The sequence below is a fragment of the Chiloscyllium plagiosum genome, chromosome 19, assembly GCF_004010195.1.
Source record: "Chiloscyllium plagiosum isolate BGI_BamShark_2017 chromosome 19, ASM401019v2, whole genome shotgun sequence".
Lineage (NCBI taxonomy): Eukaryota > Metazoa > Chordata > Chondrichthyes > Orectolobiformes > Hemiscylliidae > Chiloscyllium > Chiloscyllium plagiosum.
Window position 1 is genome coordinate 19498505 of NC_057728.1, and position 25560 is coordinate 19524064.

The 25560-nt window shown below is 39.2% G+C and overlaps 1 protein-coding gene across 7 annotated transcripts in view; it reads left to right on the forward strand.

Annotated features, from left to right (window-relative positions):
- The window catches only part of dnm1l (dynamin 1-like), a 67717-nt gene that overhangs the window by 8106 nt on the left and 34051 nt on the right, over window positions 1-25560 (forward strand). For 3 of the 7 annotated variants that reach the window (XM_043709251.1, XM_043709253.1, XM_043709255.1), the window contains exons 2-6: window positions 9572-9719; window positions 13255-13293; window positions 19093-19139; window positions 22133-22204; window positions 22824-22910. In XM_043709251.1, the coding sequence (XP_043565186.1) occupies window positions 9572-9719; window positions 13255-13293; window positions 19093-19139; window positions 22133-22204; window positions 22824-22910 (393 nt within the window). Of the gene's footprint in view, window positions 1-2465; window positions 2547-9571; window positions 9720-13254; window positions 13294-19092; window positions 19140-22132; window positions 22205-22823; window positions 22911-25560 lie in introns of those variants that run through there. The other 4 variants (XM_043709252.1, XM_043709254.1, XM_043709258.1 and 1 more) reach the window with 3 other exon arrangements.

Below are 25560 nucleotides of genomic sequence, written 5' to 3' on the forward strand. Positions count from 1 at the left end.
CTTTAGGGAACATCTCTGAGACACCCGCACCAATCAACCAAACCGCCCTGTGGTCCAACATTTCAACTCCCCCTTCCATTCTGCCGAGGACATGGAGGTCCTGGGCCTCCTTCACCGCCGCTCCCTCACCGCCAGACGCCTGGAGGAAGAACGCCTCATCTTCCGCCTCGGAACACTTCAACCCCAGGGCATCAATGTGGACTTCAACAGCTTCCTCATTTCCCCTTCCCCCACCTCATCCTAGTTTCAAACTTCCAGTCCCCTTGACTTGTCCGGACTTGTCCGACCTGCCTAGCGCCTTGCCCGAAACGTCGATTTTGCTGAAGCTCCTCGGATGCTGCCTGAATTGCTATGCTCTTCCAGCACCATTGATCCAGAATCTGGTTTCCAGCATCTGCAGTCATTGTTTTTACCCGGTCTAATCTTATTGTTAACTGGTCAGAAGTACTCCAATCCAAGTTGTCTCAGACCCTCATTCTCTGATCTCTTGTCAGTGTAACTGAATTGCCTTCACTCTTAGAATGTGTGAAATGAACACTTCTGAACTGTTTCTAAAGCAATGATATCTTCTTTCAAATCTGAATGTAGTGGTCTCATCAATGCGCTGTGCAGCTACAGTGAAACTTCCCTACTTTTATTCCTCTTGCACTAAATACCAACATTACATTTACCTTCTTAATCACTAGGTGTAGCTGCATATTAACCAGGACATATACGTTCAGGGCACTTGGACTTCTCTGTACACCAAGTTCTATAGTCTCTCTCCATTAAATAGCTAACTGCTTTTTTGTTCTTCCTGCCAAAATGGACAAGTTCACATTTACCCACATTATACTCCATTTGCCAAATTTTATCCCACTAATTTAATGTATCCAGACTCTACTTAACATGCAAACTCTACGTTGCCTTGGCAACTTACTTTCCTACCTATTTTGATGTCATTGGCAATTTTAACTACAATAGATTTGATCCACTCATCCCAATAACATAGTGTAGATTTCGTAATCCATGTTAATTTATAGATTATAAATAGTTGAGGCCTCAACATTGATTACTGTGGCACTCCATTAATAAAGCTTCCCAACTGAAAAAGATCCATTTATCCCTGTTCTCTGTTTCCTGTTAGTTGATTAGTCCTGTTATCTTTGCTAATGTGTTATCCCTAAATGTGCTGTTATTTTTTTCTGGCAGAATTTGAAGTGGAACCTTATCATATGGCTTTTGGAAATCCAACATCATCTAGTTCCTCTCAATCCATTGAGTATTGCTTAATTAGAAAACCTTAATAGATCAACTAAGCACAGTGTTCATTTCACAACGCCATGTGGCTCTGCGTAGTCACATTGTCATTTCTAAATATACTGCTATAACTTTCTTAATGATTCCAGTAGCTTATAACAGATGTTAGATTAATTTGCCTTTAGTTTTCGGCTCTGGCTCCTTCAATTGCTATTTTCTACTCCTCTGGGACACTTTAACAAGCTAAGAAAGATTATAATCATTGCATATACTGTCTCTGTCCTCACTTCTTTAATACCCCAAGATGCTTGTGATACGGTTCTGTGAACTTATCAGCCTTAATATTATGCAAGCTCAAATTTCTAAATTTATGTTCTAACCTGGCTAGAGATCAATACATTTTTTTAGAGCAGAGAACATGTGAGGTTCCAGGTGCTTATTTTAATGGTAAAGATTCCACAGTTTTGAACAAACAGCAATAAAAATTACTATACACAGTTAAAACAGTAATAAAATCTACAGTTTATGTACAACTTGGCTGTTTCTTTAAAAACAATGCAATTTGGCATTGCTTTTTCTCTTGCAATCATCAAGACAATTCTCAAGAACACCAATTTGAGGGGAAACTAACTTTTATATTGCATGTAAGAAAGGTGCTAATTGGTTGATATGTGCACTATGAACAGGACAAGGGCTAGCATAGGGAATACACCAGTTAATGATGATTGTCAGTTGACAAACTGTGTCTTTTTCACCAAATTATATTTTGAAAAACAAAACATTATGTTCTAACATCCAGAATTAACATGAGGTAAATATGGATAACAAGCCAATTGTAGTTCAGCACCCAATGGAGGACATTAAATAGGAAATGTGGTAATGACGGATGCCATAGATTTCTCAGCAACTTTCTCTGACATTAGTGGCTCTGAGCAACTTAGATTAAAACTTTACAAGCGATTCCAATTATCGTATATACTTGTGACCTCAGGTATAAAGCGATCCCTTATTTTTGGCCAAAAAGTCTTGTATTTTCCATATACCCCATGTATGAGTCAACCCTAGTCCTTCACAATTGCAGATCAACATTTAGGAGTCAGTGTGCCTGCCCGTTGTGCTCCACTCTGGCTTTCCAGTCAGCTGATCATACTGCTCCGTTACAGGTCTTCCTGTCCGTCAGTCATCATGATTCACTGCAGGTTTTCAGAATTACTGTAATCTGCGGAGTCAGTTTCTGCAGTTTCAGTTATCCACAGAGTACCGGCGCGAACATATTACAGGGAAGGTTCAAGGACCAGACCTAGAAGGTAAATTTCCCATTTTAAATGTAGTACTTAAAAACATATTACTATTCGAAGATGAAATGCAAATGAAAATCAGGACTTGAGTGCAAACTTCTTTCTTCTATCTGTCCTATATTCAACCAAAGTAGATATTGCCTATATAGAATGAAAGTATTATAATTGTTTTCGCACTTTGTACAAGCTGGGTCCATTTTACTTTGTTTAACTTTGCTAATATTCAAGATATTATTGTTTATTATTTTATATAGAGGTCTGGCACTTGTTTGTCCATTTTTTTAATTATGCCAAGCGTGAATTTCATCTCCTCGAAAACAATATCTCGTGTATAAGTCGATCCCCCTAATTTCAGCTCAAAAAAGGTCTTCAAAACTTGACCTATACACTAGTATATATGGTATTCATTCTAAAACTCCCTTTAAAAGTGCAATTTCATGGACTGTCTCAATTGTTGTTCATGTCCTGGTAGTTCATTTGCCTTCCCTGTATCTAGTCTTTCCTGGATTCTGGAAGCTGCACTCATCTGCTCTCAGTCATGACTTTGGGGTTTTCACAGACACTTAAGTCCTGTAAAAATTCTTGCTATCTATTTTATATTGTTAGCTAGATTTCTCTCATATTCTGCTTTCTCTCCTTTTTTTTAGACATTCTTTGCTGGTTCTAAATTCTGTCTTCACCAAGCATTTTCCACCCCACTTTCTGCACTGAAATATTAATAACTTCTGAGTCATCGAGGGCTTTCCCTAAGCCCTAGCTGCAATACTTTATGAGGCTTCCAGCGCTTCCTTTGACTTCTAATAGCTCTTGGGACTTTACCATGAGCTTCAACTGAACTTGGTGTTCAGTCACCTTCACACCATCAATAACCTGTTCATTAGTGTGCCTGATATTTGCCAGCGCTCGCTGGATGCTATCAAAGTTCAGTTAGCAGCACAGATAACAGCATGAAGCTTATTTCTTGACTCCACTGTCTCTGTGTATCTCGCTCTCTCGCCGCTCTCTCTCGCCGCTCTCTCTCGCGCTCTCTCTCTCGCGCTCTCTCTCTCGCGCTCTCTCTCTCGCGCTCTCCGCCGCTCTCTCTCGCCGCTCGCTCTCGCCGCTCGCTCTCGCCGCTCGCTCTCGCCGCTCGCTCTCGCCTCTCGCTCTCGCTCTCGCGCGCTCTCTCTCGCGCGCTCTCTCGCTCTCTCTATCATACTTCACATATTCAAACCTACTTCATCCCTTTAACTGCTCTTCAAAGACCCCCTAAACTCGTTTGAGTGACCTATTAAAACCCTTTCAATAAGTCCTACCATAGTTGTCAGAGAAAAAGTGAATGTAACTAAGGTTGGAGCACCAAGTACTTTGAGGGCTACAATTTCATTTGCTTGTTGACTTGCACAGTACAAATGGACACATCAGTGTATTATCAATTGTTTTCCAAACACCTTTCCTTGATTTTGATTTTGCATCCCTCCCTGTCACCTCTTAATTTTGAATTATCTTTGAGATGTTTTCTAAATCTTCTACCCGTTCAACACCTCTGCCATTTCTTTGTTTTTCAATACCAATTCCCCAGACACTACCTCTTTCTCTAGCCCTCTCTGGAGGATCAGCATTAGCTATAGTTACTCTTTTCCTGTTCAAATATTCGCAGGTGCTTTCTGCATCTTTAATATCTTTTTAGCTATCTTTTACAGCTTCTAAAAATCTGTCCAGTCCTTTGACCTATCCATATCTTTGTAGATTTGTGATTTGGAGATGCCGGCGTTGGACTGGGGTGTACAAAGTTAAAAATCACACAACACCAGATTATAGTCCAACAGGTTTAATTGGAAGCACACTAGCTTTCGGAGCGACGCTCCTTCATCAGGCTTGTAGATTTGCGCGGTGTTTCTTTCAATATAATGCTACCCTTAACTTCCTTATTTAGCCAGTGATGATGCAATCTTCTTAAAGAGCCTTTCTTTCTCACTAGAATAAACTACTGCTGAGAGTTATTAAATATCTCTTTAACAGTCTGCTACTGCAACTTTACTGTTCTACTCTTGAATCAACTTCATGGTTCACTCCTGCCTTAAGACTCTCATAGTTACCTTTATTTAGGTTCAAGTCACTAATTGTGGATCTGCACTTCTCCCTTGTTTTAACCACTGTCACCTGGGCATTCTTACCTGAGATTGTTGATTAATTCTGTTTTGTTACACATTACCAGGTCTACTATAGTTTTAGAGGAGAAAGTGAGGACTGCAGATGCTGGAGATAAGAGCTGAAAATGTGTTGCTGGAAAAGCGCAGCAGGTCAGGCAGCATTCAAGGAACAAGAGAATCGACATTTCGGACATAAGCCTGAAGAAGGGCTTATGTCCGAAACGTTGATTCTCCTGTTCCTTGGATGCTGCCTGACCTGCTGGGCTTTTCCAGCAACACATTTTCAGCTCGAGTATAGTTTTACCTGTGTCATTGGAAATTAACATGGTCCATCACCAGTGGATCCTGCTCATTTTCAGCCCAGAGCAAATGTTCTGAATCTTGGCAGTGACCAATCAACACAATCTTCTGGACTCTTGCACCTAGCTTCTGATTCTAATCCTGCTCCTTGCTTCTTGCCTACGTTTATGTATTTCTTTTTCAAATTTTCTTTTGTGCAAGCCTCTTGGTAATTAGGGATGGGCAATAAATGCAGGCTTAGCCAGACATGCCCATATCCCATTAGTGAAAAAAAAAACTTATCACATTTGAGTACAGTTATGAGTGCTAGGTTGAATATTCCGTTGTAACTAGGGAAACTAATAACAAAGGTTAATGCCTTTGCTCACATACTAAGAATCACAGAATATGACAGTTGTGAGAAAAGAGGCTACAGACATATCGCTCTGTTTTTTGCTCCGTTCCCTCATTGTTATAAAGTTTAAAAAGAATGTATTATCATTTCCTTTTTAAGAGGTGTTATAGAATTTTTCTCCAAGCAGTATTTCTAATATGGCATTGAAATCATCTGCCTAAAAACATCTATGAATTTATCCTTCTCTTCTTGAATGCATTTCTGTCCCCTAGTTAGCAGTTCAATAACCAATTTTAAATAATTTTTTTTTCTATTTAGCTCTTCGTAAAATTTCCATCAGAACACTTTTGTTTTACATTATTTGTTCTATTAAAAAAAACTGTTGTTTCTTCTGACTTGATTTGTGTTCCTGTGTGGCCTGGTGAATAGCATCCTTGCTTCTGGATCTTGAATCCAGTCTTACTCCAGGATATGAGCAAGGCTGACAGTCAATCTCGTATTAACGGTTTGCTGCACCATCTGAGATGCTTTCTTTTGGGCTAGACATTAAAGCAACCTTTGGGGTTCATTGGTACATAGGTACTCACGCCCTGGGTTATACGGTGTGACAGGGTCAGTGGGGAAAAAATTAAAGCCTGCTCAGGTAGATATATAAAATCTCATGGCACTGTTTCACTGAAGATAGGGGAGTTGAAGCCAATATTAGTTTCACAAAAAACATATCTGATCATTCAAATGCTATTTGTTGTTACTCTGTTTTTATTTCCCTTGCTTTCACCTTGGCTCCCTCCACTCCTTTGGATTCGGTAGATTATGCTCATAGCATTTTTTTCACCTCCATTATGTTATTGTCACTAAACACATCTTCGTTTTCCCTTTTAATATTCTGAAGGAACCATTTCCTTGGCAACATGTCACCCCCCTCACAGTCATCCTTGCAAAACACTGTCCTTTCACTGTTTTAAAAGCGCTTACTTTTCTATCTTTCTTCATTTCTGATCAAATTCATTGACCTGAAACCACAGATGCTACCTAACGTGAATATCTGTAGTGTTCTTCTGTTTTTATTTTAGATTTTCCTGCATCTGTAGTATCTTGCTTTTGTTCTAAAGGACTTAATTGGCTGTAAAGCACTTTAAAAATCAGGTGATCTTGAAAAAAAACATATGAATCTCTTTTAAGAACAGAAACCATGCTTGAAACAGAAATGTCAATGCTTTTAAAAGTTATCTTACTCAAATGTAACATAATAAAATCTTACTATGTTAGAGGTAATATGTATGCAACATGAACTATAGTATTTCACTGGAGCGAGATTAGACAAAATGTTCATATCAGAAAGCATATTAGTACAAGAAAACAGAAACTTAGCCAACGAGTAGTTTTTTGTGAAGAAGCTTAAGGAGCAGAGAAGCATAGAGAGCTTAGGAATTTCCGAACTTGGGACTTAGCCAACTGATAAAAAGAGCTGTTGTTTTCGAATCATTGAAAATCTGGCATGTGTATGAGCGCAGAATTGGGGCGGTACAGAGGCTTCAGAGAGTTGGGAAGCTAAAGGAAGTTATAAAGTTGGGGAAAGGCACAAGGACATGGATTTGAATCCAAGGATAAGATATTTACAATTGAGCATTGAAGATTAAGTATGGATGCCATATATCGGAAGAGCTGATGAAGTATGAGGTCCATGCAATAGATCATATGATGTAGGAACAGCCATCGTGACTGCTTTGCAATTCAATGAGATTGTCACTCAGTTGATAATCTTCAACTCCACTCTTCTGCCTTTTCCCCATACCACTTGATTCCCTTATTGATTAAAAACCTGTTTATCTTGGTCTTGAATATTCTTAATGATCAATCCTCAGAAGCTTTCTACAGTAAAGAGTTCCCACAGATTCATTACATTCTGAGAGAAATTCCACCTCTTCTATCTTAAATGGGTGATCCCTTCCTCTGAGATTATAAGACCGTAAGAAGTAGGAATAGAAGTAAGGCCATTCGGCCCATCAAGTCCACTCCGTCATTCAATCATGACTGATGGGCATTTCAATGCCACTGACTGCACTTTCCTTGTATTCATTAATTCCTTGCGAGATTAACAATTTATTAATCTCTGCCTTGAAGACATTTAACGTCCCTGCCTCCACTGCATTCTGTGGCAGTGAGTTCCACAGGCTCACCACTCTCTGGCTGAAGAAATATACCCTCTGGTCCAAGCCTATCCCACAAGGTGAAAGAGCCTCTCTACATCTTCCCTTTCAGGCTCTCTAAAAATCTTGTTTGTTTCAGTAAGGTTGGATCTCATTTTTCTAAATTCCAGTGAGTACAATTCCAACTTACACTGCCTCTCCTCAAAAGAAAATCCCTCCATACCTGGGATCAACCTAGTGAACCTTCCTTGGACTGCCTCCATTGCCCTTAGATAAAGGGGCCAAAATTGTTCGCAGTATTCGAGGTATAGTCTGACTAGTTCTTTGTATAGTTTTACGAAGACTTCCCTATTTTTAATACTTCATTTCTTCTGAAATGAGGATGGGCAATAAATAGTGGCCCACCCAACTACATCCACATCCCATGAATGGATGATGGTAATAATCTTGAAGAATTCCCTGGCCAGCTCAGGGAAGGAATTCCCTTCCACTTTGTGACTATCTGAGACATTTCCATGACTGTGGCTTCATTACATGCCTGCTTCCACATCAGCTTATCTCTCTTGCTCAAAAACGTGACCTGAATTTTATTGTTCTTTAGGCTTCTATGAACATGTCACTAAGGTTGATTTATATGTCTATTGCATATTCAAACTGACAAGATAATTTCTTTAATGCAAGAGTATAATCTGCATCAGTTTCATTTGTCAACTGCATCCATTCATGGATTTCAAGGCTCAGTGCAGTCATATTCTCAGTCATGTTTTAATACGATTGCAGAATCTCATTAATTTTAGCACATTTCATGGAACATGGACAACACTGGTCAGATGCTATCTGAATTTTGACTCATGAGTAAAATATTTACTTCATCGTCATCTTGCATTTTATTGAGGTTGAACCAAATAACCATTCAAGGGGCATTGGATGATTACTTGGATGAAATAATGTGCAGGTGTAAGGGGAAGAAGGAGGAGATTGGCAGTACATAATGGCGCTCATTTAATCAGCTGGTGCAGATCTGAGGGGAGGAATGGCTTCCTCCTGCGCTGTTACACCTCTGCATTTCTGTGATAAAGACCAACATTCTATTTACCTTTCTATTACCTATAAAACTTGTATTCCAGTTTTTTTGTGATTCATAAATGTGGAACCAAAATCCCTTTTATGCTTCACTTTTCTGCAGTCATACTCAATTTAAATAATATTCAGCTCCTCTATTTTCCTGCCAATATACCTAACCTCAAGTTTTCCCACATTAAACTCCATCAGACAAGATTTTGTCCACTCGCTCACCCCACCTATATAATGTGGATTCTTTGTACCATCTTCTAATTTGCTTTCCCACTTAGTTTTGTGTCATCCCCAAAGTTGCCTTCCCAACTGTGTTTTGGGTCATCTGAAAACTTCCCTCATCATAGTCATTCCTATATATTTTAAATAATTGTAATCCTTGTGCTCTCTGCTTGTTACAAGTTGCTGTCCTGAGAAAGCTGTCTTTATCCAAATGCTATGCTTTTTATTAGTTAGCCAGTCCTCTATCCATGCTAACATGCTACTATCAACACCATTGGCTTTAATCTTATTAAGTAGCCTTATGTGCAGTAACTCATTAAATGTTTTTTGGAAATTCAAATATATTACAACTAGTGACTTCTCTTCACCTATCCTGCTTGTTACCTTAAAGAATTCTAAAAATGGTTAAGCATGGTCAGGTAAGTTCAGTTCCCAAAAGAAATCCCGATTACTGATGGCGAGAGATCAGATGACCATATGCTTCACTGAAAACTTCAATTTTAAATGCTAGTTTAAAAACAATTTCAAGTCTTTTTTTACGCTTCTGTATTTGTTTTCCTCAGTTTTCACCTTACAACTCTGCTGAGAGCCAAAGTCATGATTTTACTGGCTTAAGTAAATAATTGAACAATATGTCAGTTCTGTCACTGGAACTGGCCTCAAATTAGCAGAAATATTAGACGATGGTGAAATATGCCCTGCTACTCCAATATATGTTTTTTTGCAAAGGCCAGTAATGGGAATTGGAGCAAACTCTGTACATCACAACCTTATATGTTATCATTTTTTAACAGACTGTTTCTATTTTGTGATTCATGACAGAGCAGCGGAAAAAGCTCAGTACTGGAGAGTCTGGTAGGTAAGGACTTGCTCCCCAGAGGCACTGGTATTGTCACTCGAAGGCCGTTAATACTGCAGCTAGTGAATGTTTCCCCTGAGGACCAGCGGAAAGGAGCAGGCGATGATGACGGTATGTCTTTTAAAATTTACATTGTAATAATTTACATAAAGTTTGTTCAGCAGCCTTGGACAGAAATTTGAGAATAATGATGCTGATTTTATCTGATTGTATTTTGCTGAGCTTCAAACTCTTAACAGTTCAAATCCTCATCTGATAGTTTGACTCCAGTTTTCTCTCTATGACTGAGTTTGGAAACTAAACAGCTTAGTAGTTCAAAATGTATTTTAACATTGATGCCCTACTATACTTGTACACCATAAACATAATGTCTCTTCCAATGTTAGTAATATCACTGAAAATTTGCAGGCTAATCCAAATTCCGTCAGTGGCCACATTTGTTTGAAACCGAATCCAATTCATTGAAGTTATTTGTATTTTTAGAAGTTGCTAATTACAACTAAACTGTTTGGGCACATTATCAGTCACAAAACAAATCACTTTGAGAAATTCTGTGGCGAGCAGAACAGTCATACTAATGATTACTCTGGCTTCTGCACCTTCCTTCTATTGTGTTCAGAATGATATTGATTATCAAGCAGCCACACAAGAAACCCTGCAATTACTTCATTAGCAGAGACTGGAAGTTGAACTTGGGACAATTCAAAGAGTGTCCGTTTGATGTAACCTTCATGCCTCACAAGTACCAAACATCTCCCGTAAAAGCCATTGCCCCGTTGATGTTTAATGAAATTATAATTGCTAAATTCTTCAGTATAAACACCTGAGGAAGAAGTTTTACATTATCTATAAACTGAACTGAACCAACCAAATAAATGTAGTAGCTACAAATCAGACGCTAGGAATTCTGTGATAAGTAAACTTACCACCTGTTTCCCCAGTGTCTGTCCATTACCTGCCAGATGGAAGTCATGAATGTGATGGAATATTTTCCACTTGCTTGGATGGGTTGACAAAATACTCAAGAAGCTCATCACCTTAAACATTGACTTCCTTTCCATTGTTGAACAGTGGCAATGGTGTATGCCATCTATAAGATGCATTGCAGTAACATACCAAAGCTCCTTCAAATCTAATATAGGGAAGGACAATGGTAGCAGGTGCATGGGAGCACCACGCTCTGCAAATTCTCCTCCATGTCACATCCCATCCCGACTGGACCCATTTCCTTCACTATTGCAGTATCAAAATCCAGCCAGTCTCCCTAACAGCACTGTGGGTGCTATTATATCCCACGAACTGGAGCGGTTCAAAGGAAACTGCTTACCACATTCTCCAGGGCAATGGGATAGGCAATAAACACCATCCTAGTCAGCAATTCCCACATCCCATAAATAAATAAAAATAATCTATCTAGGAATATGATCCAGACTTATCACAAAGAAATTAGGTAAATTAGAAAATAGTATGACAATTCTGTTTGCCATAGAATTTCTTAATGAATTATTTCTTGAATGATAATGTGACCTTTAGTAGATTTACATTATCTTTTATTTTTCATTTTGTTTTTGCTGTGAAAGCCAAGAATTTGAGAAGCAGCATGCTGTTTGCTTCAAAGTAGTGATGAATCAGGAAGGATTACTGTTGAGGTTTCAACCTGTAAGTTATTGACAAGCTGTAGGATTTAGAAGATATTCTAATTTCACAAAATATAACATCTTAAATTTCTTTTACATTGTGAGTTGAACACATGATTTTATGGGATAGATTTTTTGTTTTCATGACTTTAGTTCAAACACACCATTTATTATATTGAAAGCCTTATTAGATTCCCTACAGTGTGGAAACAGGCCCTTCTGCCCAACAGTCCACATTGACCCTCTAAAGAGTAACCCACCCAGACCCATTTCCCTCTGACTAATGCACCTAACACTATGGGCAATTTAGCATGACCAATTCCCCTGACCTGCACATCTTTGGAATGTGGGAGGAAACCAGAGCAACTGGAGGAAATCCACGCAGACACTGGGAGAATGTGCAAACTCCACACAGACAGTCGCCCGAGGCTGGAATCAAACCTGGGATCCTGGTGCTGTGAGGCAGCAATGCTAACCACTGTGCCACCGTGCTTCTTTAACTCCCCTTTCTTACTCCCCTTACTTTCAACGATGTTACTCCCTACCTATGACATCTCTCCTTTTATCCCACCCACCCCATGATTTAAAATTTCAGTTGTTGTGTGATGCATAGAAATGAATTATTTATTTGGTAAACATAAATCCCTGGAGCCAAACATTTCTCCCTCATTTGATGGCTTTAAGGTAATTAGTCCACCTCTTAGTCTGTAAAAGGGACACTCCTCAGTAATGTACAACAATGTATTTCTCCACATGTGTCCAAGGAGCTCTATATAGAGACCCCAGTTATGGAAGTTGGCTGCAGAAAACCTCTGGCTTGTCTTGAACCTGCTTAACTTTCGCTGTGGTAATTTAAAGCCTGCAATCCGTTGTGACATGGGGTACATCGTCCTGCTCAATTTAATCCAGAAACACAGAAAAGACTTATCCTGTGCAGTAATCTATGAAAATTCTATAGGCCAAGAACTAGTTAAAGTAAAAATTAACAACTTTTTATTTCTTAAAAGTATAACAGAGTAATTAACAAACAACTATTTACACCTCCTTCCTGTAACCTATCTTTTATCTTCCTCTTCTACAGTATTAGTCCCATTAAAATTCCCAATTAAGATTTACAAAACAAAATTTCTTATCTCAAAACCAGGCAGCTTTCGGTTCTTCTCTGTATTCCGGTCTTATTTTACTTCTTAGGGATTCTGCTTTACAGGTTACTGATCGATAAAGGTACCTTTTTAAGAGAGCTATTTTTCTGGGCAGTTTGCAGATGTCATTGGCTTGGCGGTTCTCCTCCCAAATGTTCAATTTTCCCCAGTCTTGTATCCCCAAGGCATCAGATTGTGTCATTGGCTTTTATGATTGTCAATATCCTAAATTCAAACTTGATTGGAATTTGGTATTTTCAGGGTATAATTTAAACTGATTTGCCGAATTCAAACTTGTTTTTGTCTCATAGCAACTCAGCCAGTGGTATCTAATCTGAACCAAATGTTACATTGTTTCTTATTAGAATACTTGCTGTCACTGCTGACTTTTAATCCTCTTAAAGGTACAGTACACCAACATCTTCATAACACATTTGACAAATGGGGTTTGTCATAAGGAACATAAGGGAATATACTTGGAGAGGGCTAACAGCACAAGGGATTTCACTTTGATTGGTAGAAGCCTGACAATCACAGGTTCTATATAAATACAAGTTGTCACCATCGATTAGTGGATCCCATTTGGGTGGGATGCTCTTTAGAGGGTTGGTGGAGACTCTATGGTTCAAGTGGCCAGCTCCCACACTGTAGGAATTTTATGATTCTCTAAATATTCTTGACAAATAATAAATAAAAATGTCAGGTGAAACTTGGGCTATTTAATTCTTGATTTTTCTCTTACAGGTAATGTATGAATAATATTTATTGTATCTCTTTCATTTTGTATGAGGGAGAAAGTATTTAATTTAAATCAGCATCTTTTAAGCAGACACCCATTTAACACTTATGCTGTTTCTCTAACTACAGACACAGCCATGTGGAAAAATTATGGCCAGCTTCACAAAGGTTTCCGCTTCCTTTGTTTACCTGTTTCTGTGCATCGTGTCTGTTCTTTGCATGGCTTTGGATCATTTTTAGTTTTACACTTCTAAAGGATAACCATTTTGAATTTGAATTACATAAAAGTCTGTTTGTGTTTTATTATGGTTGATATTAAAAGTTTGAAGTGAGGCTTTTTCTAGATAAAATAGGATGCAGAAAAGTTTTGAAGCACAGGTCCTAGGCTGTAGTTTCCACGTGAGAATTTACCCAACACTTTCTCCCACAACAAAGGTCTCCAGTGATCACTCGAAACTTTATCATAGGATGAGTAATTGGTGCAACTCGTAACAGAGCAGTTATTGAGGAAGCCTGGGAATAAACTATGCTAGAGAGAAAGTGAGGACTGCAGATGCTGGAGATCAGAGCTGAAAATGTGTTGCTGGAAAAGCGCAGCAGGTCAGCCAGCATCCAGGGAACAGGAGACCGACTGATCCTGCACGGACTCCGGACTACGTTCAGACCAACAAAATTTGGACCCAACCAGGACAACCAGTACCTACAACAAATCCGAAGCCTCCAGCAAAAGACCTCCCTCCGGATCCTTCGCTCCACGCTTGCAGCCATGCGCCGCTACCTACAATCCCTGCAATTCGACCTACCCCAGCTCAGGACAACACTCTCACAGACCTGTAAAGGACCTCTACTGTTCTTCATCCACAGAAGAATCCATACACTAAATAAACAGTTCTTCCGAAGGGTTTATGCCCGAAACGTCGATTCTCCTGTTCCTTGGATGCTGCCTGACCTGCGCTTTTCCAGCAACACATTTTCAGCAATAAACTATGCTACGTCTGTATAGGTACAAATCAAGTGATATTAAATAATTGATTAAACATTTTGTGCATTTGAGCAGAGGAACGCTTTTTTTAAGGACTTTGAATATGTTAGTGACAGCCCTGGCCAGCTGTAACATTTACAGTAACAATGTTTTTCAGACGTTGTTGTGGTTCTGTTCGCCGAGCTAGGAATTTGTGTTGCAGACGTTTCGTTCCCTGTCTAGGTGACATCCTCAGTGCTTGGGAGCCTCCTGTGAAGTGCTTCTGTGATGTTTCCTCCGGCATTTATAGTGAATTGTATCTGCCGCTTCCGGTTGTCAGTTCCAGCTGTCCGTTGCAGTGGCCGGTATATTGGGTCCTGGACAGCTGGAACTGACAACCGGAAGCGGCAGATACAAATCACTATAAATGCCAGAGGAAACATCACAGAAGCGCTTCACAGGAGGCTCCCAAGCACTGAGGATGTCACCTAGACAGGGGACGAAACGTCTGCAACACAAATTCCCAGCTCGGCGAACAGAACTACAACAACGAGCACCTGAGCTATAAATCTTCGCACAAACTTCGTTTTTCAGAAGTACTCAGAATTGTATAATAAAGATTTTGCAAGGATGATATGAGAGCTACAAGAGAACAACTGTTAGGAAAGGCAGAGCAGACTGGTCCCTTGAAAAGAGAACTCAAATAAGTGACAGGAGTGATAGTGAAGGGATTTGCAAAAGATATTTCCATTTGTATAGAAATTCTAAACACAGGATTGTAAAGATAATTGCTAGTAATGCAGGAAAGATTTCTGTGTGGTTCAAGGTGGCACCACTTATCACAGTGGCTGAGGTGAAAAACAGCAGTACATTTAAAGGAACGTTAAGTTAGTATACAAGTGAATAAGGAATGAAAGGATATGTTAATAAAGTGAGATGCATTAAGATGGGAGGAGAAATATGAAGTTCAGTGTAATTCAATGTGCCTGATTTCATTTGAATTATCTTAAAGTGATGGTTATGAGCAATTCTCATCAGTGCAGTCAAGGATTCGGTCAGCACTTCACAATCAACCAATGGTGCTTAATGAACAGGAGACACTTCATCCCCACAGTAACTGCTATTCACTTAAATCCTTCATAAAGAGCATCACTGAAGATACTTTGGGTTTCTTAATCAGGAAATATCAAGACTGATTTAGTGAGAATGACGAGGACAAATAAATCACAATGCTGAGCTCCAGCGTAAGTCCCATGACTGAAGGAACAGATGGTGGATGGAACAAAATCCTTGCCAGCTATGACGTACATGAAGTCTTCAGCACAGTCAAGACCACCAATGGCCCAAACATCGAAGGACCTACCCCTACTGCGAGCTAACAACATGGTGACACTTGAGGGCAGAGAAACAGCCCTCAGTGGAAGGGCTAATTTGAGGATTTCTTCAACGAAGACTCTGTCCTCAATATGAGTGCCCTTAACCAAATCCTACAGCAAGCTAGCTATCACCATCTCAGCACAACCTCAGCCTGATATGAAATTGGAATGGCCATCTGTCAACTAATAACATTACCAGCTGCAGGCTCAGTGGTCTGTGGGGCCTGCTGCTGCTCTTTTACAAACAAAATTCCTGCAGAAGTGCTAAGATATAGCAGAAAGGCACTCTTGGCAAGAATATACGGATTGATTGCTTTCTGGCTAAAGAACTCTGAGCACACCACATTCTGTCCATCAACAGGCACAAGTGGACATGATTTTCTGAGCAAGACAAGTCCAAGGAAAATGCAGAAAGCTGCAATGACGTCTGTATATGGCCTTCCTTGACCTCACCAGGATCTTCAACTTTCTAACCAGTCTCCTGTTGACGACTTAGGCTCAAAACAGTGGAGAGATTATGAAAGATGAAGAAAGGAATGCTCACAGTTAATGTGGAAAAACAATGTCAGACATCACACAACACAAGGTTATAGTCCAACAGGTTTAATTGAAATCATAATCTTTCGGACCATTTCTCCTTCATTAGGTAACGTGAGGAGAAGAACGCAGGCACAAAATTTACAGGCATGGAGATCAAAAGATCATACAAATGGTGTGAGTGGAGTGTCGACAGGCTGAATAACAAGTCTCCGCAGGTGATCAAAAATGATAATATGCTTTTAATTTTTTGTGATTATCTCTCTGGCTCAATTACTTGGACCAAGGGTCAGCCCTTCACTTGCTATTTAGCTGTTGACACTTTACTCACACCGTCTGACATTTTTGATTGCCTGCAGAGACTTGTTATTTGGCCTGTTGACACTCCGCTCGCACCTGTTGTACGATCTTTTGATCTCTCTGCTTGTAAATTCTGTGCCTTTGTGCTTCTCTGCACTTCATCTGACGATGGAGCAGTGCTCTGAAAGCTTGCGATTTCAATTGTTGGGTTATAACCTGGTGTTATGTGATTTCTGACCTTGTCCACCCCAGTTTAATACTGGCACCTCCACCTTATGGAAAAACAATGATCTAAAGTAGTGTCTGCATGATCGTTGAAATGCAACTGAGGGTTGATCTAAGAATGGCTACAGGCTTTTTGATTTGGAGGTGCCGGTGTTGGACTGGGGTGTACAAAGTTAAAAATCACAAACACCAGGTTATAGTCCAACAGGTTTAATTGGAAGCACAGTAGCTTTCGAGCGCCGCTCCTTCATCAGGTGGTTGTCCTTTAACCACCTGATGAAGGAATGGTACTCCAAAAGCTAGTGTGCTTCCAGTTAAACCTGTTGGACTATAACCTGGTGTGTGACTTTTAACTTTTTATAGGCTTTTTGTTACAGCTAGGTGCAGTCCTCAGGAAGAGGTCATTTATCCTGGAGTGTAATTGATATGGGTTTGAGTGAATGATAAAATTCTTCTCCATAGAATGTAGGGTCCACAGGTTATTGGCCTGTCTCAAGACATCACATTGTCTTTGAATTGTTTATTCCAGGTGCATCATGTCTTGAGAGCCTTTCCTTTAAGGGGTCATGTATTACAGGTCTCATAGTCACGGTCTGTCTTATATGGAAAAAAATATAAGGAATTATGATGTGGAGCATTTTTTTGAATGAAGAGGCTGTCCTCTCCAGAGATTCATGACGAAAAAGTGAAGGGCAATTTATTTTTCTTTAGTGTAGGTGGCTCCTGTTTTGGGCTAAGTATGAGGTTAGGATAATTTGTCAACCTAGTCTTTAAAGTTTAATTTTCTTTGAGAAGATGAAGCTTTTAGAGGACTGTCAACTGTTTCCATACTGCCTGTTGGTGTGCCAGATTTGATTCCTGTTTAGTTGAATGATTGAATCCAAAGTAACATTATTTTGGGAAAAAAAAGAGATTATAACATGCTGAATTATTTTGCTGAGTAAATGTTGAACTTCAAATGTTCTTCAAATGAAGTGTTGAACTTATTTTCTGAAGACCATTTCTAACCTTTAGATGTTGGATTTATGAAGGTCACTAATTGAAGTTTTTAGCTATAAATACATGAGTTATTGACAAAACTGAGACCAAGTTTCCATTAGTTTTCAGAACGTTCTGAAATTTATTTGCAGAGTTGGGTCTCAGAGGAATATTGCTTTTGCCACATTATTATATCAGCAAAGAAGAGGAGAATTTGGAGAAGTACAGAGAAATTGAAACTAGCCCTTTCGTAGAACTTTTGGGCGTGACTTTAGCAAGTATGGCTGATCCCTGCTAACATTGCTTCACTTCACTGAATTATAGCTGATGACTCTTTGATCTCTTGAACATCCATCAAGGCTTCAATCTGACCAGGGCAAAATTACATTATCTTAGTGAGGACGATGAGAATTTTGAAGGTGTCGCATTGCTCCTGATTCCACTCTAGTATCTTATCTCAAGATGTTTTCTTCCATTAAGTAGCATGCTATGTGACTTATCCTGTGATAACTCATTTGACTGAACAGTGATAGGTACCCTGGCTTGAAAAATCACTCAGGTGTTCCAATTTTGAAGATGTTAACTATTCAGAATAACAGGTTTGTTAAAAAGCAACTAGTCTTGAAATTAGTACAGAATATTGGATTTATTACATGTTTTTCTTTATCTGTTTAGCTACATGTGTTCAAAACAGTTTGGGAATGATTGCAAAGTTTTAGAAGGTTTGTTAGCAGTATGCACAATATTGCAATTTGGTTCTGCTAATACAGTTGCTAATTTTTGCATACGGGGCGGCTATATTCTATAACATTGATTTCCTGAATAAATTGCTAATTTTTATAAATGCATCAGAATCCAAGTTTTCAACAGACTTTACTATGAGACTTGTATTGCCTTAGTCTGCCATGATGTGAAGATACCAGTGTTGGACTAAGGTGGACAAAGCCAGAAGTCACATGACATCAGGATATAGTACAACAGACATCACCTGATGAAGAAGTAGCACTCTGAAAGCTTGTGCTTTTAGGTAAATCTGTTGAACTAAAAACCTGGTGCTGGGTGACATCTGACTTAGTTTAGAAGTAAGACAGAAAGAGACTGAATTAAGTTTGCGCAATGCTAGAAGATAATGTAGTTGCTACATATTACAACATGATTCATATAATTGGTTCAGTTAATACTGTTTAACTCATCAGTTGATTCTGTATGGTAGTGAAGGACTTTTGTAGGAATGAATTGGGAGAAAATATCAATACAAGTGGCAACTTAAACTCTCAACTTGTAATGGATGGAATAGAATCTAGCTCATTGGCTCTAATAATGGTTCTGTTAGGGTATGTTTGTATCTCATTTGATAATAGGACTAATTTGTTAATTTGTAGCCTGGAAAATGAGCTCTATCTCCCAGCTTTAAAACTTGTTTAGATTTCTTTTGGATCTATTTTGTCATTTTTTAAGAAATAATTGTAGTTGCATTTTACCATTATAATTTGCTCACCTTTATTTCAATTTAATCATTGTTGTTAACTTAAAAAAAGCATGTCGAGTTAATTTTTTTTATATTTTAACTTCTTTTAACTTTGTTTAAAGGAATTGATGCAGAAGAATGGGGAAAATTTCTTCACACAAAACACAAGGTATGCTCATTGTTTGCTGTTAGGTTATTTCATATTGGGAACGTTTTAAGGCATATGAGTATAAAAGGTAGACCCAAAATCTGAAACTAGGTAATACATCAAATAAGAATTGTAATCTTCCACTCTACCAATACCATCAAGCCAATGAATGAACGTTGGCTCAAAGAAGAGTGCAGGAGGGCATGGCATAAGCAGCACCAGGCATGTAAAAATTAGGTGTTAACCTGGTGGAGCTACACCACAGATCTACTTGTATGCCAAATAGTATTAGCAGCAAATTCACAACCATCCAATAAGAACTGCCACATCCAATTGTGAATAATAGTGGACAGTTCACAACTCACCAGAGGAGGACTCTCCACAAATATCTCAATCTTCACTGATGAGGAAACCCAGAATATCAGTGCAAAAAATAAGACTGAAGCATTCTTAGAAGTGCTGTGTGATGATCCGTCTTAACCTCCTCCAGAGGTCCTCAGCATCACAGATGCCAACCTTCAACCATTGAATTCATTCCATAAGATATCAAGAAGTTGAAGGCATTGGAAAATGCAACGGCTATGGGCCCTGCCAACATTCCAGCAATATTACTGTTCTTGTGCTCCAGAATTTGTGGCACCCCTAATCAAACTCTTCAGTTATACTACAACAATGGCATCTATCCAACAGTGTGGACAATTAGCCAGATATGACCTGCACACAAAGAACAGGACAAATCCAAACTAACCAATTACCCCCTCACCCATCTACTCTTGATTATGTACAAAGTGATGGAAGGTGTCACAAGCAGTGCTGTCAAACTGCTTCTGACCTCATTACAGTTTTGGTTCAAACATGGACAGAAGAGCTGAATTCCTTATGCTGGAGTGATAGGTCTTTACATAAGAAATTATTTGTCTAAATGTGGCATTAAGGAACCCTAACCAAACTGGACTCAATGGGAATTGGGAAAATTCTCTGATGCTTGGAATTATGTCAGGCCTGAAGGAAGATTGTTGTAATTGTTGGGTATCAGTCATCTCATCTCTCGGATATCTCTGCACGGGTTCCTCAGGGTAGTTTCCTATGCCCAACCATCTTCAGCTGTTTCATCAATGACCTTTTCACGATCATTAGGTTAAAAAGTGGGAGTTTTGCTAATGATTGCTCAGTGTTCAGCACCAGTTGTGATGTAATCCATGTCCAAATGCAACAGGTTCTGACAAGTGGCAAGTAACATTCATCCTGTATCAAAGCCAGGATTATCTTCAACAAGCCAGGGAACTATAGACCGGTGAGCCTGACGTCGGTGGTGGGCAAGTTGTTGGAGAGAATCCTGAGGGACAGGATGTACATGTATTTGGAAAGGCAAGGACTGATTCGAGATAGTCAACATGGCTTTGTGCGTGGGAAATCATGTCTCACAAACTTAATTGAGTGTTTTGAAGAAGTAACAAAGAAGATTGATGAGGGCAGAGCAGTAGATGTGATCTATATGGACTTCAGTAAGGCGTTCGACAAGATTCCCCATGGGAGACTGATTAGCAAGGTTAGATCTCATGGAATACAGGGAGAACTAGCCATTTGGATACAGAACTGGCTCAAAAGTAGAAGACAGAGGGTGGTTGTGGAGGGTTGTTTTTCAGACTGGAGGCCTGTGTCCAGTGGAGTGCCACAAGGATCGGTGCTGGGCCCTCTACTTTTTGTCATTTACATAAATGATTTGGATGCGAGCATAAGAGGTACAGTTAGTAAGTTTGCAGATGACACCAAAATTGGAGGTGTAGTGGACAGCGAAGAGGGTTATCTCAGATTACAACAGGATCTTGACCAGGTGGGCCAATGGGCTGAGAAGTGGCAGATGGAGTTTATTTCAGATAAATGCGAGGTGTTGCATTTTGGGAAAGCAAATCTTAGCAGGACTCATACACTTAATGGTAAGGTCCTAGGGAGTGTTGCTGAACAAAGAGACCTTGGAGTGCAGGTTCATAGCTCCTTGGGCTAAACTCCTGAAATTCTTTCCCAGTGGCATTGTGGGTCTACTTAAATTGTGTGAACTGCAGTGGTTGAAGAAGCCAGCTCAGCACCATTTCCTTAAGGGCTACTAGAATTGAAATTTAAATGCCAGCCCAACTAGTGACACCTGCATCCCATGAGTGAATCAAAAACAAAACTGCACTTAGTGAAACTCTGGAGCGCAACACTATTAACTGCAGCAGAACCCAGATGAATCATGTAGTTAAATTATTTTGACTATCCTTTTTGACGATTTCCCTACTTTTCCTTCTCTCAGTTTACTGAAGGCTTGACTTGCCCAGTCTCCCTTCATCTATGATATAATTAATAAAAGACTGCAAGGTATTCAGTGCATTGGCTAGGGAAGACAAAAGAAGGGAAACATTGCCCCTGAGCCAGTCCCATGTTTACACATACTTATTTTCACTAGAGATGACTGAATAGTAGTCTCAAACAATAATTGCAACTGATTCGTTTCTCCACTCTTATTGATACAAAAGTAGCATACAGCAGATGCTGAAAATCAAAAACAAACTGAAAATGCTGGAAATACTCCACACACACTCCATATTTGTGGAGAGAAAATCAGTGTTATTATTTCAAATACATCAGTTATGCTGAAAGGTAAAATCTGAAATGTTTACTGTTTTCATCTCTCTGCAGTTACTGTCAGACTTGCTCACTACCTCCTGCATTTTCTGTTTTTGTTCTGATGCCTGTAAATCCGCACTCTCAGCTGAGGGTACTGCATAATGATTTAAAGAAAGACAGCGTCAGTTAGATAACATACTGATCTAATATGTCTTTCAGTATTTTTTAATATGAAAGACATTAACTTTGATCATTTCCCCCCCATTAACAAACTGAGGAAGCCTTGTTTAATACAATATAATTTTTTTTATGGTGGATGATTTCTTGCTGGTTTGAATGGGGTGAGGAAAAAACCAATCCATTACAATGTCAATGCCTTAACTATTTCATTATTTATCCCTTTACAGCTCTACACTGACTTTGATGAAATAAGGCAAGAAATAGAAAATGAGACAGAAAGAGTTTCTGGTGGCAATAAGGTAAAGATACAAATCAATTGGGATGAGGCACAAACTCCATAAACTTAATGCAAAAACCTGTACAGTTGGTTTTGTTTACACGTAGCAGGAGTAGACTAGTGAGCCCATCAAGTCTGCTCTGCTATCCAATGTGATCACAATTGATTGGATAATTCTCAATTCCACATTCCTGCTTTATTTACATTACTTTTGGTTCCCTAATGATTAGAAATCTGTCTATCTCGTCCTTGAATTTACTTAACAATCCAGCCTTGACGGCCATCTGTGGCAAAGAATTCCACAGAATCACCACCCTCTGAGAGGAAATGAAATCCTCCTCATCTCTGTGTTGAATGGGTGTTTTCTTTCTCTGATATATTATCTCATTGATGTTCAAAATGAATTTTGAACACCACAGTTTCAAAAGAAAATATATTTAATGTTGGCAGTCATTAAAACTGGAAATGCATAGCAGACTAAACACTTTGATCTAGAAAAGCATAATGAAATTAAAACATTGTGAAAGTGGCAAATATATCCTCCAAAACTGCTCTTAAAACTTGAATGAAGTCATGGTTTCCAAAGCCTATATTTAATATTGTGCATTCCTATTTCATTTATACCATTTTTACTGTTGCAGGGTATTAGTATTGAACCAATTCACCTCAGGATCTTCTCACCGCATGTGGTTAATTTAACACTTGTCGATCTTCCTGGAATGACAAAGGTATGGTATGTTCCTACAGTCACAGTCATCCAGAGCTATTGGAATTTGCTGGTTATAGTTAATTAACGTTCATCAAGGTACCATGCACAACTGATCCAATAATTACTGTGAAAGGTAGCATGAATTGCATCCAATCTTTCATTAGCTGTTTCTGTCCTATTTCATTTAACTTGCTTTTTCTACCTATTTTGACAGCTTCCTTCTTTCCTGCCCTAAAATACTAAACACGCAAGGTTATAGTTCTAGGGATGAGGGGATAATATCCCTACTTCTGAGCCAGTGTACTGGATTCAAGCCCCACCTTCTCCAGAGGTTATTGGCGCAAGTTGATGGAAAAATATGTTTCCGTGGAAGTGCCCAAGTGACTATTTTTCTTAGAAAAGGTTGACATTGACAAGCTGTTCAACTGAGGCAGTTGTTTCACAGAATCCAATTTCCCTCTTGCTTGACAGTAAAGAAGGTTACCTAAAATTACAAAGGGATCTTGATCTATTGGGCCAACAGCCTGAGGAGTGGCAGAAGGTAGTTTTGTCGAACAGAAACCTAGGGGTTCAGGTACGTAGTTCTTTGAAAGTTGCGTCACAGGTAGACAGGTGGTTAAGGTGTTTATCATGCTTGTTTTCATTGCTCAGACTATTGAGTATAGGAGTTGGTAAGTCATGTTGAGGTTGTACAGGATGTTGCTAAGGCTACTTTTTGGTGTACTGTGTACAGTTCTGGTTACTTTGCTATAGGAAGAATATTATTAAATTTGAAGAGAGTTCAGAGAGATTTACAAGGATGTTGCCAGGACTGCAGGGTTTGACTTATAAGGGGAGACTGGGTGGACTGGGACTTCGTTCACTGGAGCATCGTAGGTTGAGAAGTGACCTTGTGGAGGTTTTTAAAATCATGAGGGGTATAGATAAGGTGAATGGCAGATGTCCTTTTCCCAAGGATAGGAGAGTTCAAATCTAGGAGGCATATTTTTAAGGTGAGAGCAAAAAGACTTAAAAAGGACCTGAGGGATAACATTTTCATACAGGGTGGTTTGTATGTGGAATGAACTGCCAGAGGAAATGGTAATTCAGGTACAGTTTGTGGGCTGCACGGTGGCACAGTGGTTAGCACTGCTGCCTCACAGCGCCAGAGACCCGGGTTCAATTCCCGCCTCAGGCGACTGACTGTGTGGAGTTTGCACGTTCTCCCCGTGTCTGCGTGGGTTTCCTCCGGGTGCTCCGGTTTCCTCCCACAGTCCAAAGATGTGCAGGTCAGGTGAATTGGCCATGCTAAATTGCCCGTAGTGTTAGGTAAGGGGTAAAATGTAGGGGTATGGGTGGGTTGCGCTTCGGTGGGGCAGTGTGGACTTGTTGGGCCGAAGGGCCTGTTTCCACACTGTAAGTAATCTAATCTAATCTAATCTAATCTAAAAAAGTTAAAATATTTAAAAGACATTTGAATAGGAAAGGTTGAGAGGGATTTGGGCCAAACGGCAAGTGGGACTAGTTTAGTTTGGGAAATTTGGTTGCTATTACAAGTTAGATCAACAGGCATGTTTCCATGCTGTATGACTCTGTGTTATGGAACAGATATCATGAATAGTAGACGGGGTGACTCCCTCTTGCTCTCTCCCTATCCAAAATATAAAAGCAAATTAAAACCATCTCTGGCATTACCTTTTTTGAGGTCAGTTAACTGAACATAAATCAGGAATTTATTCTGCTCAATCTAGTTCACTGCCACACTGTTGCATTTACAAACTACATAAAATGGAGGAAAAGCTGAATGATAAAAACTTGCCATCGGTATCAAAACAATTCATTACTGAAATGTTCCAGAAAAGAAATGTGTAGTAACCGACTTATTTTCAGCACAACAAATCTTGCCTTGTTGTCATGCTTATTATGTTGATGCAAACAACAGTTATTTCAGTATTGTGCTTATAACTCTATGTAAGATGATCACAAAAAAAAATCAGACTTCAGAAAAAAATCTGGAACTCGAAGGTAGTTTAATTGTGACCACTGCCAAGTATCACAAAAACAAAATCTGTTCACTTATGTCCATTTAAGGGAAGGAAATCTGTCATCCTTACCTGCTCTGATTTACATACGTGACCCACTGCAATGTGGTTGACTCTTAACTGTGCTTTGAAATAGCCCCAGTGAGTCACTAAGACCATAGGACAATTAGGCATAGTCAATAATACTGGCCCAGCCAGCGATGCCCACATCCGATAAATAAACCCAAAAAAGTTTGCAAATTTGATGTTAATTTGAATTTATTTAATATCTCTAAAGGGAAATATATATTACAATTAAACTTCATATATTTGATTATAATATTAGTTTAATCATTTTCCTCATCTGGCTATGGGCAGCCACCAATATATTTATTTGTTTGGCAATACTTTTCCTGTTCAAGACAAACTGCCTCAAGTATTGACCTTGTGTTTGTAGATTAAAGTTCCAAGTCTAGAATTTAGATTACTTGGAACAAATGTATATTACAGTTATCAGAGTTTCCAGAACAAGAGGTTTTGAAACTTTAAAACAGCATTTTAAAAAATAATTTCTATTCTGAATCCCATATTTTATGCATCACTTCTCTTGCTGAGGGAACAAAGAGGTGATTTGTTTCTGAACCATGTTAATGTTGATCATGTCCCAGC